We start from the raw sequence: 15,102 nt of genomic DNA, 5'->3' as shown, positions 1-15,102 counted from the left end.
ATTCTGGTGTAACATCCAGCACTGATCTATGCATTTTTTCAAGATAAAAGTTGAGACCTTGCAAATGTTTTTTTTTACTTAACTTTGTATATTGACCCTTTTTTTTTTGTTTCCAGAATTCCACCCAAGTCGAGATGGACTACACCACTCCCTGATTCTGGTAAAATCTCACTTGCAAATGGTTAAGTTAAAAAACATTTGCAAGGTCTTGCCTTTTATTTTGAAAAAAAAAAGTAGATTAATTCTGGTGTAACATCCAGCACTGATCTATGCATTTTTTTCAAGATAAAAGGTAAGACCTTGTGAATATATTTTTTACTCATCCATTTGCAAGGTCTTGCCTTTTATTTTGAAAAAAAATGCATAGATTGGTGTTGGTTTAATAGCCAGCATGGATCTATGCATTTTTCAAAATAAAAGTTGTCCTAAACTTCATGTATTGACCCCTTCTTGTTTTACAGAATTCCACCATTGAACAGATAGTCTCAGATGCCTTAATTTTTTCTCTGCTGGATCGTGAACCAGTCTGACATTTTTCAAAATAAAAGGTAAGCCCTTCTCATTGTTTTTTAACTAACTTTGTGCCTTAACCCTTTTTTTTTGTTTTCCAGAATTCCACCAGGGGGTGGAGAAGATTCGATTTTTTACGATGCTGGACCACCAACGGGAACCAAGCTACAAACTTTTTCAAAATAAAAGCTGGAGCTTTTATTTTCTGGATTTCCTGCTGGTGACAGGAGGAACCACTTATTTTTTCAAAATAAAAGGTGAGCCCTTCTCATTGTTTTTTGAACTAACTGTGTACTAACCCCCCTTTTTCAATTTTCGAATCTTCTCCACCAGAGGGTGGAGAAGATTCGATTTTTTACGATGCTGGACCACCAACGGGAACCAATCTACAAACTTTTTCAAAATAAAAGCTGGAGCTTTTATTTCCTGGATTTCCTGCTGGTGACTGGAGGAATTACTTTTTTGTTCAAGTTTTTCAAAATAAAAGCTTTTAAATGTATGCATGTGTTTTGTCTTTAACAAAAGATGCAAGTCACAATCAAAGTTAAAATATTTTATTTACAAATAAACATTTTAAATTTGGAAAAAACACTTAGAAAAATTAAATAAAAAAAAATAATGAACAAAAAAAGGGCAATAAACACTTAGAAAAAAAATGAACAAAAAAAGGGCAATAAACACTTAGAAAAAAAAGGGCAATAAACACTTAGAAAAAAAAATGAACAAAAAAAGGGCAATAAACACTTAGAATATTTTTTTTTAAAAGCTGGGGGAATAAACACTTAGGCAAAAAGATGGTGGAATCTATGTAGGTAAAAAAGCTGGGGGAATGAATATAAAAATTAGAACAAAAAAGTTGGGAAAATAAATTGAATATCCAAAAATTGGGGGTATATATATTTTTTTAAAAGTTGGAGCAATAAACATTTAGAATTTTTTTTAAAAAAGCTGGAGAAATAAACTATATTTTAAAAGAAAGTTTGAGCAGTTAACACTTAGAATATTTTTTTAAAAAGCTGGAGAAATAATATATTTAGGATTTAATTTTTTTTTAAAACCAAGGGGAATTTAACATTTTTTTTCATAGCTGAAGGAATAAACCATATTTTAAAAGAAAGTTGGAGCAGTTAACACTTAGAATATTTTTTTTATAAAGCTGGAGAAACAATATATATTTAGGATTTTTTTTTTTTTTTTAAACCGAGGGGAGTAAACACTTGAAGAAAGAATAAACATTAGTCTTGTACTTGGGAAATTGACTTAAGAAAAATCTACTTCAACAAATGAAGTTTCTAATCTTTAATAATATCCTTGTGAACTTTACCTATATAAGAGGTCACAACACCAACTTATGTTCTGTGAAACCTCACCATAAAGATCAGATATCACATCATGGAGTTCCACAAGATTATAATATTTAAAGCTTTTATTTAGTTTGGATGAAGACTTGGATACTTTGCAATAAACAAATACGTTAACCTTTGAGAAGCCTGCCAGTCATCTCTGAAGTGCAGATAAGTCACAAGTGACATGGACCTGATGTGTACAAAGAAGAAAACAAAACTTAATATAGAGAATTAAGATTCACCAAAAAGGCTTAATGTTTTCTTTGGAACTAATTTTACCTTGATCTGGCCCAATCTCCTCTCCTTTAACCTCGAGGGCGTGTGTTCTGGACACTCTGGAAGAGCTGCATCCGGATGCTAAAAAGAGAACTTGATTTAACCAAACTAGTTGGGAGTTGCAAAACTATTATTGCAAAATGGGAGAAATCTTACAACAAACTTAATAATATACAATCAAGATAATGAATGAAAATAAGTTAGTGACTGCTACGTGCTATTCTTTTCCCTTTTCAGACAAGGCGATTAAATATACACAGTAGCAATAACAGTTAGAAGAAAGTTGACGTAACCATTTTTGTATCAATATTTTTTATAGTGTGAAATCAGAACAATTACAAATTGGAAATGGCACTCGTGGTGGAATCTATCTTTACATCCAACATTAATTGTACCACTGGATGTAATTTAGGAGAGAGCATCTACCCATCAAACTAACTATACTCATGCTGATAAATCTGACAAAAAACTTATTAATATACGATCAAGCTAATAAATGAAAATAAGTTAGTGCGCCGTGTTGAGCTTTTCTTTTCCCTTTATCAGACTAGGTGATTAAATATACACAGTAGCAATAACAGTTAGAAGAAAGTAGACATAACTATTTTTGCATCAATAATGTTTAGAGTGAAATCAGAACAATTAAAAATTGAGGCGTTTAGTACAAATAAGGCGATTAAATATACACAGTAGCGATAACAGTTAAGAAAGTTGACATCACTATTTTGCATCAATAATGTTAAGTGTGAAATCGGTTTACATACAACACAAGTCGTGCCACTGGATGTCATCTACCCATCAAACTAACTATACTTACATTGACATCTCGACTTTGTTTGATTAGATTAAAAGTATTTCTACACGACGGAATAATGGACAGAAAACGGACAATACGATTAAAGCCAAATGAAAAGTGTCGTCGTGTCACTAATGCTAAAATAGCTAGTCAGATGCGGCACACATCTGGAGAGGAAAAGGATCTGTGTGTTGAAGCTGGCATTAAAGTAACAGATTAACCGGCGTTTTGGGCTCAATCGATTACTAATAATAAGTCTCACGATGGCGTGATAAAACGCACTTAAGACCGTAAAACGCAAGAGAACTTACCTCGTTCGGATACATGTGTCTCGACCGCCGGAAGTGAAATGGCTTCCTGAAAGAATGAGGTACCGCGCATGTGCCAAATTTAAACAGCTGGTTGGCCTACGCAAAATAGCTGTTCTTTTTTGTTGCAGCCAACAACTACTGCCCTCCTGTGGCGTGGCGTAATTTTGCAATTACCACGCTCATACAGTAAAGTGAGTATCTTATAAAATAAATCTAAAGCAAATCACCCTACCCAAGGAAAAATAAAGTTGCCTATTTTAACTGATTGTACTTCTTTGGTTGACTTGTTGTTATATATAAGTACCAATATACATATGTAATACGGCATCTGAAGCTTCTGTTTCAGACACATACCAAGGGTAGAACAGTTTACCACATGGACACCATCAGCTATTTTAATAGTTTGCCCTTTGCCAGGAGTAAAGTAAATATCTGTTTTACATCTACGTTCTCACAACCAAAGCACATTTATAACTTAATTACTCTTTTAGAATGATTATATTCAAGTTGAATGACACCTTATGGACTGGGGAGTGGTTCTTAGTAGTTTTAATTCAAACGCACAGGATTTTAAGATGGTTAGAAGGACAGCTGAGGGAAAAACATTCAGGCATTTTGAAGACGTGTCGAGTATCGGTTTGGGAAAATAACCAAAACATTTCTGTTGGCATGATGGGAATTGAGGCCACAGAAAATGTGTGGCCTGGGGGTTACAGTGTTACTGTAACAGTCCTCAGTGTTTGAAATATTAAATCTGGGAGACATAATTTTTTTCAAGTTTCATCTTTAATTCAATTGACTGGAAGATTAGATTAAATGGGTGCTTCCTTTGAGTCCACTCACCCCGACAGTTCAGGTCATAAAATTCCGTTTTTATTTTTTATTTGTTTACAGGAATCACAAAGAGCACTTTGGTGTCCGATATTGACTGGAATATTAAATGTTATTTTTGAAGGATTCAACTAACAAACATTTTTCTACATTTTGAAGAACTGTGCCTAATAAAATTACATTTCATACATTGCATATATTACACACAATGATGTAAACATCTGTTTTTCATACTTAAAAGAAAATCACAGGTTGAAAGTTTTACCATTCATATATATAGCTGACATTCCATGAGGCACTCACCTGAAATTTTACACTGTTGGCAAAAAGGTATGACACTTTGACAATTGTGCATCAGAAAAGACATTTCGATACAATTATCATCAACACAGTACTTCATTAATACAACAATAAATGTAAATGAAATAGTACTGGACTGCCAAAACATTTAAGTAAAAGAAAGGGTGTATTATTTTGAGAATGTTATAATAGTTCAAATAATGGCTCTTCACAAGTTCCCTTGATGCAGCATTGGTTTTCAAGTTATTCCGCAAACAGTCCATCAAATGTTTCCTATGTCCTCTCTGACTTTTTCCTGAAAAAAAGAAAGCGAGGAAACATGCTAAAACACCAATCCTTCTTACAGAAATGGATTAGACTCCTTGCACCCTGGTTATAGCAGACTTAATAAAAGCAGTGACTATTTATAGATGGACACAATATTGATAACTTCTTATTGACACGAACTAACCATATTGGGCGCAACTTTGGGTTCTATCTGGTATTTCTTCAGTGCCATCTTGTGGAGCCTTGGAGTTGTTGTTAATATGAATTCTTTAATAAAAGTCATACAGCTACTAACCTGTCATTGCCACTACATATTCCCTCATTGACATCATTAGATTTAAAAGCCAAATATTGGGTTTAATGACTTAATATTGCACTGGAATGTTAAATCAGACTAGGCCATTCCCAAACAAAATGTTTTTTTTTTTTTTAGAATTGAATAATTTTAACTACTAAACACATTTGTTCACATAGCTTTGTCCTATGATTAAAAAAAAAGTTACATTTGAGTAAAAACCAAAACTTTGGAAAGCAGTTTTTCTTTTCTTATCTATCTATCTCTTACAAAAAAGCTGGCATTTGATGACTTTTGGAGACCATCAATCTGATTTATCATTATCACATCATAGTTCTAAGTTTGTCTTGTCAAGACTGATGTGTTGGAAGCAATATGCATTTGGCATATTTTTGGCTCCTACTTTGAACTGACTGCCTAATCTCAAGGGACTAACAAACAGGTGTAACAGTGGAGTACAAGACATTTTTTTTTCCTTTGCGCCACCAAGTGCTCTACACTTTTCTTGGTCATCATTTGAAGATCTTGCCTGCAAATACACAGAAACAACTAAGTGAAAATGTTTCCCGACTGGGAATCAAACCCAGGTCGCCCACATGGAAGACAGTGAGACAAGTGAAAATTAAATAAAGGCAGTCATGTTTAATTCAGAATTGCAGTATTGAATTCCACTTCAAAAATAGCACAATTGCCCCAAAATTCACATTTAATTTCACTCGTTTTTTTCTTTACCAGCTATGAAGCCCTTGTTGTCATTGAGGGCTTTATAGATAAGTGACTCAAAATGGAAAGTGGACTCTTATTTGAATACATTTTACAAGTCTAAAGCAATTTATTAGAACAGGGATGTTTGCACAAAGTTTTAACGTCATGTGGCTCAAACAGTCATACAAGTAAGAAGAAAAAAACTTCAACAGCCACCTGTACCAGTGTCTCACCATCAAGTCATAACAGAGTACTGCATTTAAAAGTACAAGGCAGTACTCTTAACTTTGCTACACTTCAGCTTCTCCCATTAAAATAAGACGCTCAGCAGCGATGCTGACACAGGTGGCTCAACGCAACAATAGTTTACATTCTGTAGATCAAGATTGTTCTACAACAACAGCAGACATGCAGTAGTGATGCTGCACTCATAAAATAATAAAATACACAACAAAATATGATCTTTCAAAATGGGTAGGATTCATTTTGAGATGAGGTGGACATTACACACGTTCCCAAGTTGCCATCTTGACGATTTTTTTAAAACTACTTTAGGAGATAACCTGCTGACGGCTTTCGTAGCAGACAAATACTTTCAAGGTAGCTAGAAATCACACATAGTCGCACATTCGTAACATTTGAAATAAAAATAAACGCATTTGCTTAGTGGTCCAGAATTTACAAGTAGTACAGTCCATATGAGCTAAGAGGACCAGCCTAAAGATACACACCCCGCAAATAGGCGGCACAACATGGTTCAGGGAATAAAAAGCATTACTAACCAATGGTTCACCCATAAAGGCAAACTATTCCCCAAAATGTAACAATAATAATAATAATTATAATAATTAAAAAATAAAAGGAAAAGAGGCATTTACTTCACTGCACAACAAGCAGAAAAATAAGCTTTTCTTTTTAGTAGGATATCTTGGTTGCCTGCTTACCCGTCCTCATTTTGTGCCTCTCAAAAGGAGACGGGTCATCAGGATAATTACACTTTTCAAATGCAATTGGAAGTCATACTTCAGATATCCAAAACATGTTTCATATGTAGTGTTGTGTTACCATGTCAGTTGTGTATGGTTACACAGGGAGGGAAGAAAAGCACTCCAGTTCAAAGTCTTCTAGGACCCTGAAAGGTTGGCCATGATACTCACATGAAACCTAAAAATCGCAAAAAGGCATAATTTCAAGCAGCACAAACAAACTCCAAACTGAATTATGCATAATCTTTAGGGGAGGAATGAAAACATCCCTGTTTTCATGTTTCAAAATACAAAATGTCACCTGTAACAAGAGGTCCTTTTCCCACTTTTTTTGTTGTTGTTGTTGTCTTGATCATATTTAAAAGAGGTCAAATTGAAATCCTCTGGCGATGCGAGTGGGGGGATGACTGTCTTTTTTTTGTCGCAATGTTTTTAAATATCAGAATGTGGTAAGCATGCAGGCCTTGTAAATTGGGAAGAAGGGGGGGTGATGAATGGTCTGTTGGTGACTTTAATTAAGCCAGGGCGGGGAAGGCCTCGGGGTCATCGACGTTGGGAACTGACACCCCACTTGCCTAGTGGGAAAACAAGAGATGTAGTTGGATTAAAAAATAAATAAATCTTCTAATATGCTTGCACAATGCGAGCATTTTTTTACATTAAATGTGTCTTAAATGACACAATCTCTGAGTTATGTAGAAAATGTGTCAATTGTAAATTAATTCATAATTTTTATATGTTTATATTTTTATAAAAATCTAAATGACTTCATGAACTAAATTAAAATACTTAAAAAACTGAAATATACACTTATAAGCACCCAAAACATTGTAGATCTCCCCCCCCCCTCCACACAATTTTAAATTATTTAACTCATTAACAGATATTGACAATAATAAATGTCCAATTCATTTAAACTAGAAGGACTGTCCCTGAATGCTTTTGTTTGGGTGCCACTGAGTTATAGATGAACCGATGGCTAATCCATTTGAACTGGGAAGCCCCACATGGTCGCTTCTACCCGCTTTGTATCATCATGCTGTCGTGTGCACATTTTCACCTTTTCAGAGCGTCCTCCGCCACGAGCCGGCCTGCCGCCTCCTCCCCCGCCGCGGCCTCCCCTGCCCCCACGAGGGCCCCCGCGTCCACGGCCGGGGCGTCCCAGGTCTCCGAAGTTAATCTCCAACTGAGATGTGATGTCGTTGGCCGGTTTGCGGAAGTGGTGGTCGGAAGATTCGTCCGGAATGCCCTACGCACAAAATATTTAAAGATCACATTGGCGAGAAATCATTTTGATACACATTCCATATCCTGACAGAGCAACATTCACTATGTCTGAAAATAAAGATTTTTGCAAATCACCTTTTGGTACAGAGTTTGTGCGTCGACTTCAGTTTCCGTGTTGTCAATCAAAGCTCCAACAGGCCTCTAAAAAAAAGCAGAAAATGTCAATTATAGAGTTTCACAGTCAGAAAAAATGACTTTCAATGCTATTGAACATATACTGAAAGCTGTGGCTCCAGAGCCACACAAGCTCTGTTTTTAGCCGTATGTGTCTATCATATAAATGGGAGCATTTTTTTTTAATTTAACATTTAAAGCAGTTAAAATAGTAAGGTTCCTGCTATATGAAAACACAACACTCACGTCTTCGCTCTTGGACTTGTGCAGAACGTATCCTTTTTTCCACTGGCTGTCCGCTCCCTCGTTAGGCTTTCGGATATTGAATTCCACCTTGGTGCGCTCCTTGTCCTGCATGGCTTTCCACTCATCCAGCGTCATCTCTCGGGGACCTTCGGGTTTGACTTCTTCCACTTCGTTTTCCCTACAGAGTGGTAGTTAGGTGTCAACATTTCACCTCTTAGTTCTTAAAATGCAGTATTCGAATTTCAGAGAGAAAAATAATAGTGGAGAAAAGGCAAATGTGGAGTCATTACAGAAGTGTCAAAGCTAGTCAAGCTGATTTAAGATATAGGGTTTGATGAGAATTCCCTCACAGGAATTGAACACTCACTTGTTCTCAGAGCCAGCAGGGGCCTGTTCCTCTCCCTCTGGCGCCGTGACAGTAGTAGGAGTGGGTTCAGTCCCACTGGAGGGGGCGGGAAAAAAACAAGATTTTTCATTTACAAAACCTTCACTGAGTTATTGAACATACAAAAAAAAAAAAACATTTCCAATGTGCTCACCTGGGTTCTTCCTTGACATTTGACCAATTGTGTGAGTTGCTGCTACTACGCTTCTCGTCGCCTCTCTGGTTCCTGAGACGAAACAATTTCACATGTGAGCTAACACATTTGCACAAGAAGACTATACTCTAGAACACGTGTCAAAGTGGTGGCAGGGGGCCAAATCTGGCCCGCCGCATCATTGTGTGTGGCCCAGGAAAGTAAATCATGAGTGCTGATTTTCTGTTTTTAGGATCAAATTAAAATGAAGAGTATAGATGTATATTAAATTTCCTGATTTTCCCCTCTTTAAATCGACAATTGTAATTTTTTAAATCATTTTTTCTGTTTTAAGTTCAAAAATCATTTTGTAAAACCTCAAAATACATTAAAAAGTTAAAAACATTGTTTGAGATATATAAAAAACTAAATATTCAGGGCTTTTTTTTATCAAACTAGTTTTACTCCTCCCAGCAACACCCACGCTACTTAGCTTTCTTCACAACACCTTGTGTCCATGAATGCACCACAAGGAGCATCACATGGCCACATGGCACCAACGTGAGTCACGATATAAAGAGCAAGAGGGAGTAAGCGAGTGAGCGAGCAAGTAAGCAGGAGAGAGAGAGAGAGATTTGATTCTAAACTAACCCTTCAGCGATTGCATGTTTTGAACTGAGGTGCTTTCGATCTGTTATTGTTTCGCTGTTCAAATGGCCTAATAAATAATGTTCCTATATTTTTGCTGTTTTGCAGAAATAAATACAAATTAAATACAAAATTATGCTATCCTTTCATATTTTTTTAAATGGTTTATAATGGCTAGTATTAAATATTGTGGAATGAATGATGCTAATTCAATGTAAAATAAGCTTCTACTTACAAAAAACAACAACAACAAGAAATGTCATAAGTAGAGGTACCACTGTACTTGAAGACTCACATTTTTTCAGTGCTGCCGTGTCTGTCATAGTCTCGCTTGCCGCGGGATTCGAAGCCTTCTCCTCGGCCCATGCCTCCTCGGCCACGTCCACCACGCCCACCGCGGCCGCCTCCCCGTCCCCTTGGAGGCCGCTCACCTGGAGGCCTGAAGGCGAAAAACAATCAGGAAAAGCTCCAAAGCGTTCTTCATGTTTGGAAAAACGTTGTCATGGCGATACTACTAACTTGTCAGTGAAGAAGTCACCGCCTTCCTCAGGCTTTTCCTCGCCGCCGGTGGGCTTCTCAAAGCGTCGCTCACGAGGAGGTCGGCGGTCTGGCCTCTTGTCTACGGGTCGCCCCCCATCCCCTTGGGCCCCCGGATGCTGGGAGGCTTGATGACCTTGCTGCTGCTGCTGTTGCTGCTGCTGCTCTGGCCTTCGACCCACTCGTCGGACACCTGTCAATCACACAAGCAGGTGCACAGTGAAAAACAGGGTGCCGAACTCGAGCACTGATGACGATTTAGCCAATGAGCTCATCTAGCATATTTGTGCATTATCCTGTATTTGAGTTTTTTTATTTAATATTTCCTGATGACCAATTGCACTGATAATGAATGATAATGTGATAATTTATCATTGAAATATTTTGGACATGTTTAAAAAATATTTTCAATGTAACAGCATATCTTAAAGAGTAGAAGCTTAAATATATATGAAACAGATATCCTGATAGTGTATCATAATACATTGCAATGCTGCATATCCACTCACTTCAATGTCAATTTAATTTCAAATGGGGCTAGTAGCACGATTTCCAAGCAAATAACATAAAATAAACGTGATGGGATCCCAAACAATCAGAAGTGATGATCTTTATAAACCATTTAAATTAGTAGCAGTTCGCTACTTTGTGATGAAGCTCGCATGCTAGCGTCACCAACACGAACACACTGTCACTTTTGCACATTCTTTCGGATGTTTTATTCATCTCAGCAAGCCCCATCGATGGATACATCGCATCCGGAGTAGCCCACTTTCACACTCGCTTACGGGGGGCCACGCTGGGGGTACTCTAGCACCCCCGCGTGTCCTCTAACAACGAGCGGACGGGATCCGCGATGACCTCCCACCGAGTGACGCTGTCCATCGCCTTAATGGCAGCCCAGCATCCCCCCGAAATAAAGATGAGAGGCTTTTACCTTCTTTTTTGACAGGAAGCGGAGGCTGGGAATCCTCCTTCTTATCCACGATCGGATTCTTTCTGTCCTTCTGCGACTCCCTCTTGGGCTGCTTGGCGGCTTGGGCAGCGCTTTTAGCGGAGCCAGCAGCGGCGCCCTCTTTCTTCTTGTTTTCAGCAGCTTTGAGGATCTCAGATGGGTCCGACTCGTCGTCCGGTAACTGGTCGAATCGGTTAGTAACGACACAGCCGAAGCCTTCTTGCAGGTGGCCCGGCATGATGGCGCCCCTTCAGCTGTAATGACGGCCGATTTGACAAGGCGCGATGCGATTAATTCGCTGGAAGCGGCCACAAGATGGCTGGGAGAGCGGCCCCTTCTCTTCCGGTGCGAGCAACATCCGGGACACGGGGAGGGGCCTGCTTATCTCAACGCTCCGCCGTCTGTAATGTCTTTTTAAAAATATATATTTATATACATTATATAACGGCGTGCATTAGAACAAATCGAGTAAACTGCTTTTGTAATTGTCTATGAACACCTCTCCTCTTATTGTTTTGATTCACCGTCCGTGGGGAGGTCTCAAAAGCTTGGAGTTTGCATGTTGTCCCGGGCTTGAGTGGGTTTTCTCTAGGTACTCTGGGTTCTACTCCCACATTCAAAAAAAAAACAAACATGCATGGTAGGCTGATTGAACACTCTAAATTGCCCCTAGGTTTGAATTGGACATTTTAATATCTGTCTATTGTGCAATTATTTCCTGCACTAACCATTTCCATGACATTCACATCTATGTCATTACATTAAACCTAATTGGAGTCAGCAAGTCTTCTCCTGATGTCTTTCTCCAGTTGTAGAAGCTTTTCATAAAGCATGTCACACATATTGTCATCGATGTCCATCTAACAGAACACAAACACACATTGTGAACAGCAATTTGTAAGAAGCATCACTCCTGATAGCATCAACCTATTTATTAGTCACTGAACTTTGAAAGACTTACTTGCCGTGGCTGTGTGTAGTTTTCCCCAAATCCTGATGTTAAGCTGTGATATTTTGCTCTAGGATCCAGAGACTCTGGCGTTTGAAGGAACAACCAATGCTGTACAAATCCATAGAATTGTATATTAAAAATACTGTAAGAGCTTAAATTGTATATGATTTTGGTTTAGTGACATTGTCATACCAGTGACCCCGCTCCATTATATGGTGTGAGTGTGAAGGTATTTGTAAAGATCCTGATCTATTCAACACATAAAATAACAAATGATGCCTTGAAAAAAACAGGCTATTGGGCCATTGGAAACATTGGCTGCAAAAATCAATACTTACCAGCCACATGATTGGCATGATTAAAGTCCAGAAAAAGGAGGGAAGGATACCAAAAGTAAGGTTGGTCATGACTAGCCCGGGGCATATCACAGAAGAGAAAAGCCCCTTGTGAAAAAAAAAAGTTTAGACACAGAACATTTCCTGACAAGTGAGTACAGTGATGAGCTAAAGCAAACCTGGCTGTTCTTATGCCTGTTGAGCGCCACACTGAGCATGTCGGAGGCATACTTGGAAGAGCTGTATGGTTCCGTCCCACTTTTGTGCTGGATGTCCTCGATACTGAAGGCAGTCCGGCGGGCGTTGCTTGACGAGGTCCACACGAGACGTGACGTGTGGCCCGCTTGACATAACAACGGTTCCAGCTCTCTGATCTAACACAGAAATAACAATCAAAAATAATGCTAACAAAAAAAAGACAAGTTAAAGTCTGCTTACATATATAATATAAGGATTTTTATATTGAAAGTTATGCAAGCATTGGCAAGAAAATCTAAATCGAATTTAAAGAGTTAAGTATCTAATAGCTTTATGATTGTTCACTTGACCTAGCCAATGGCACTGAAAGAATAAAAACAGTAGAGTACTGTATTTTCCGCACTATAAGGTGCAACAAAATTGGCCAAAATGTATGTCCGCCCCGGACTGGGGACAGCAACTGTAATTAAAGGGGTAATATTGTTTTGGGTGCGTGTACCAGGAGAAAATGACCAAACAGGTTTGTGGCAAAAACTTCCTGCAGACCATCAGAGTTGAGCTGGTCCTGTTGTGTTAGAAGACCCTCTGCTGTTGCAAACATGTTAATGACGTTTCTGGTGATGAAATGGGACACCTGGCATTAGAGCAGGCACTAAGATAAATCACCCTTTAACTTTAACAAATTCCCTAATGAATTGGACTTTTACCTTGAGAACAAACCCTTGAAAAAAGCATTTACATCCACTTGTGGATTTGGCATGATTCCGGCATTTAGATACAAGAAGTCAATTCTTTTATACCTATGGAGAAAAGAAAAGAAATTAAAATAAACCATCAAGCATTTCAGTTTTTGTTTGTCCGCTTGAATACAAGCGTCAACCTGGCTTTGAGTTCTTGTGCAGCTCGGAACACTGACTCCACAGAACCCACATCGAGCTGTACTAGGTCCACCCGGGCCTTGGAGTGGGACGCCAACAGGGCAGAACGGGCAGCTTTGGCCCGTTGCGTGTTCCTGCACGCTAGACACAAACGGAGCTGGATGTCCTCATTGAGAAGCCTTTCACACAAGGCTAAACCAATCCCACTGCAGAAAAATAACAAATGGAAAAGATTAATACAAAAATAATGATTTGGTTAGTGTCTTTGACTGTAGCTGGGATGGGCTCCAGCACCCCCCGTGACTCTTGTGAGGATAAATGATATGGAAAATGAATGGATGAAACAATGTAACTTGATTTATGAAAACAACGACCCCAAAATTTACAGATAATGAAACTAAAGCCACATTTGCAAATTCACTCTCATTTCATTTACCACAGTAATCTAATCGAGACTATTTTTTGCTACTGATCACAATCACTTTTTGCCGATATGTGACGTACCTATTGGCGCCGGTTACAATGACAACCTTTTCCATGTCAGATTGACGCTCGCTCCTGTTATTTCAACAACTTAATAATGTGAAAGACAAACTGCGCGAATGGGTGGTACACTTTGGACGGGTCTCATGGTTCGATTCCGATGTAAACAAGCAGGAGCCAATCAACAACTGAGGGTTGGGACGTGGCGTGAAAGGCTGGCCAATCAAAATCAGACGACGGCAAGTGCCGAAAGCCAAAAATAGGCCAAGTCCATTTAAATAATTCAATATATATATATATATATATATATATATATATATATATATATATATATATATATATATATATATATATATATATATATATATATATATATATATATATATATATATATATATATATATATATATATATATATATATATATATATATATATATATATATATATATATATATATATATATATATATATATATATATATATATATATATATATATATATATATATATATATATATATATATATATATATATATATATATATATATATATATATATATATATATATATATATATATATATATATATATATATATATATATATATATATATATATATATATATATATATATATATATATATATATAGATATAGATATAGATATATATATATATATATATATAGATATAGATATATATATATATATATATATATATATAGATAGATATATATATATATATATATATATATATATATATATATATATATATATATATATATATATATATATATATATATATATATATATATATATATATATATATATATTATATATTTTTTTTATTCCAGGAGTTGCATTATTCATTCATTCAAAGAAAGTTTCACTCAGACACTTGAAAAGGCCGTTATGGGTCTGTTTTGTGCCAAATTACAAGGATATAAATGATGAGATAATTTTAGATATTAAATAAAATGATATTAGACTTCAATATAAATGAATAAATTCATAAAAGCATAGAATTCAAACCCAAGGACAAATAATTTTAGGTCTTAGGACAAACCATATATACATACCTACATCGACTTCAAACTAAATCTGATTTACTTCCCATCTCTCTGTAACCTAAATCCATTTTATTGAAAAGATAGTAGTATCTATAATACATGTATTTGAAACATACAAGTACAGAAAATACTAAGATGTAAGCTACACAAATGTTTCAAACACAAAGAATAATAACTATTAATTGTAAAAAAAAGACAATGAATAAGCAGTACAAATAATAAATACACATATTGAATGCTAATGAGCAGTCTCCATAATTTGA

At 36.7% G+C, this 15,102-nt stretch overlaps 2 protein-coding genes and 2 long non-coding RNA genes across 13 annotated transcripts in view; 1 reads left to right on the top strand and 3 right to left on the bottom strand.

The window, feature by feature from the left end:
- LOC144201516 (uncharacterized) overlaps positions 1 to 779 on the top strand; it is a 5,183-nt gene extending 4,404 nt beyond the window's left edge. For 3 of the 9 annotated variants that reach the window (XR_013327353.1, XR_013327355.1, XR_013327351.1), the window contains 3 exons: positions 117 to 160; positions 462 to 548; positions 612 to 772. This is a non-coding gene — a long non-coding RNA (uncharacterized LOC144201516). Of the gene's footprint in view, positions 1 to 116; positions 161 to 461; positions 549 to 611 lie in introns of all 9 variants that reach the window. The other 6 variants (XR_013327350.1, XR_013327352.1, XR_013327358.1 and 3 more) reach the window with 5 other exon arrangements.
- A 1,139-nt stretch (positions 780 to 1,918) lies between these two features.
- Positions 1,919 to 3,360, bottom strand: LOC144201786 (uncharacterized). The gene is made up of 3 exons (XR_013327392.1): positions 3,240 to 3,360; positions 2,136 to 2,213; positions 1,919 to 2,046 (listed from the first exon to the last, which is right to left on the bottom strand). It is a non-coding gene; the product is annotated as an uncharacterized LOC144201786 (long non-coding RNA).
- A 2,190-nt stretch (positions 3,361 to 5,550) lies between these two features.
- Positions 5,551 to 11,315, bottom strand: LOC144201622 (SERPINE1 mRNA-binding protein 1-like). 2 transcript variants are annotated; one of them, XR_013327377.1, is made up of 10 exons: positions 10,911 to 11,315; positions 9,956 to 10,166; positions 9,732 to 9,875; positions 8,810 to 8,881; positions 8,638 to 8,712; positions 8,271 to 8,448; positions 7,986 to 8,051; positions 7,684 to 7,872; positions 6,925 to 7,198; positions 5,551 to 6,801 (listed from the first exon to the last, which is right to left on the bottom strand). XR_013327377.1 is itself a non-coding variant. In XM_077724361.1 (9 exons), exons 1-9 carry the CDS (start codon positions 11,164 to 11,166, stop codon positions 7,139 to 7,141), a joined length of 1,251 nt encoding a protein of 416 aa, XP_077580487.1. In that variant the 5' UTR covers positions 11,167 to 11,315; the 3' UTR covers positions 5,551 to 7,138. The 2 variants fall into 2 exon arrangements, 1 of the variants encoding a protein (XP_077580487.1); XM_077724361.1 differs by having other exon boundaries at positions 5,551 to 7,198.
- A 262-nt stretch (positions 11,316 to 11,577) lies between these two features.
- hsd17b7 (hydroxysteroid (17-beta) dehydrogenase 7) lies at positions 11,578 to 13,941 on the bottom strand. Its single transcript, XM_077724362.1, has 9 exons — positions 13,796 to 13,941; positions 13,294 to 13,497; positions 13,121 to 13,213; positions 12,913 to 13,027; positions 12,395 to 12,589; positions 12,219 to 12,323; positions 12,073 to 12,129; positions 11,890 to 11,988; positions 11,578 to 11,788 (listed from the first exon to the last, which is right to left on the bottom strand). The coding sequence occupies exons 1-9, from the start codon at positions 13,828 to 13,830 to the stop codon at positions 11,696 to 11,698; spliced, it is 996 nt and encodes a 331-aa protein (XP_077580488.1). The 5' UTR covers positions 13,831 to 13,941; the 3' UTR covers positions 11,578 to 11,695.
- Between the last annotated feature and the right edge of the window lie 1,161 nt (positions 13,942 to 15,102).

The sequence above is a fragment of the Stigmatopora nigra genome, chromosome 9, assembly GCF_051989575.1.
Source record: "Stigmatopora nigra isolate UIUO_SnigA chromosome 9, RoL_Snig_1.1, whole genome shotgun sequence".
Classification (NCBI taxonomy): domain Eukaryota; kingdom Metazoa; phylum Chordata; class Actinopteri; order Syngnathiformes; family Syngnathidae; genus Stigmatopora; species Stigmatopora nigra.
Note: the sequence above shows the minus strand (reverse complement) of the source record. Positions and strands in the feature narration are given on the sequence as shown.

Bases quoted from the DNA above. Each gene is read 5' to 3' on its own strand.
- LOC144201622 (XM_077724361.1), bottom strand. From the start codon at position 11,166: ATGCCGGGCCACCTGCAAGAAGGCTTCGGCTGTGTCGTTACTAACCGA. The intron at 9,876-9,955 runs GTTAGTAGTATC...TTTCGCCTTCAG, and splicing joins GGTGACTTCTTCACTGACAA to GCCTCCAGGTGAGCGGCCTC. The intron at 7,873-7,985 runs GTGATTTGCAAA...TTTTGTGCGTAG, and splicing joins CACAAACTCTGTACCAAAAG to GGCATTCCGGACGAATCTTC.
- hsd17b7 (XM_077724362.1), bottom strand. From the start codon at position 13,830: ATGGAAAAGGTTGTCATTGTAACCGGCGCCAATAG. The intron at 13,214-13,293 runs GTTGACGCTTGT...TTTTCTCCATAG, and splicing joins GCACAAGAACTCAAAGCCAG to GTATAAAAGAATTGACTTCT. The intron at 13,028-13,120 runs GTAAAAGTCCAA...TTTCATCACCAG, and splicing joins TTCAAGGGTTTGTTCTCAAG to AAACGTCATTAACATGTTTG.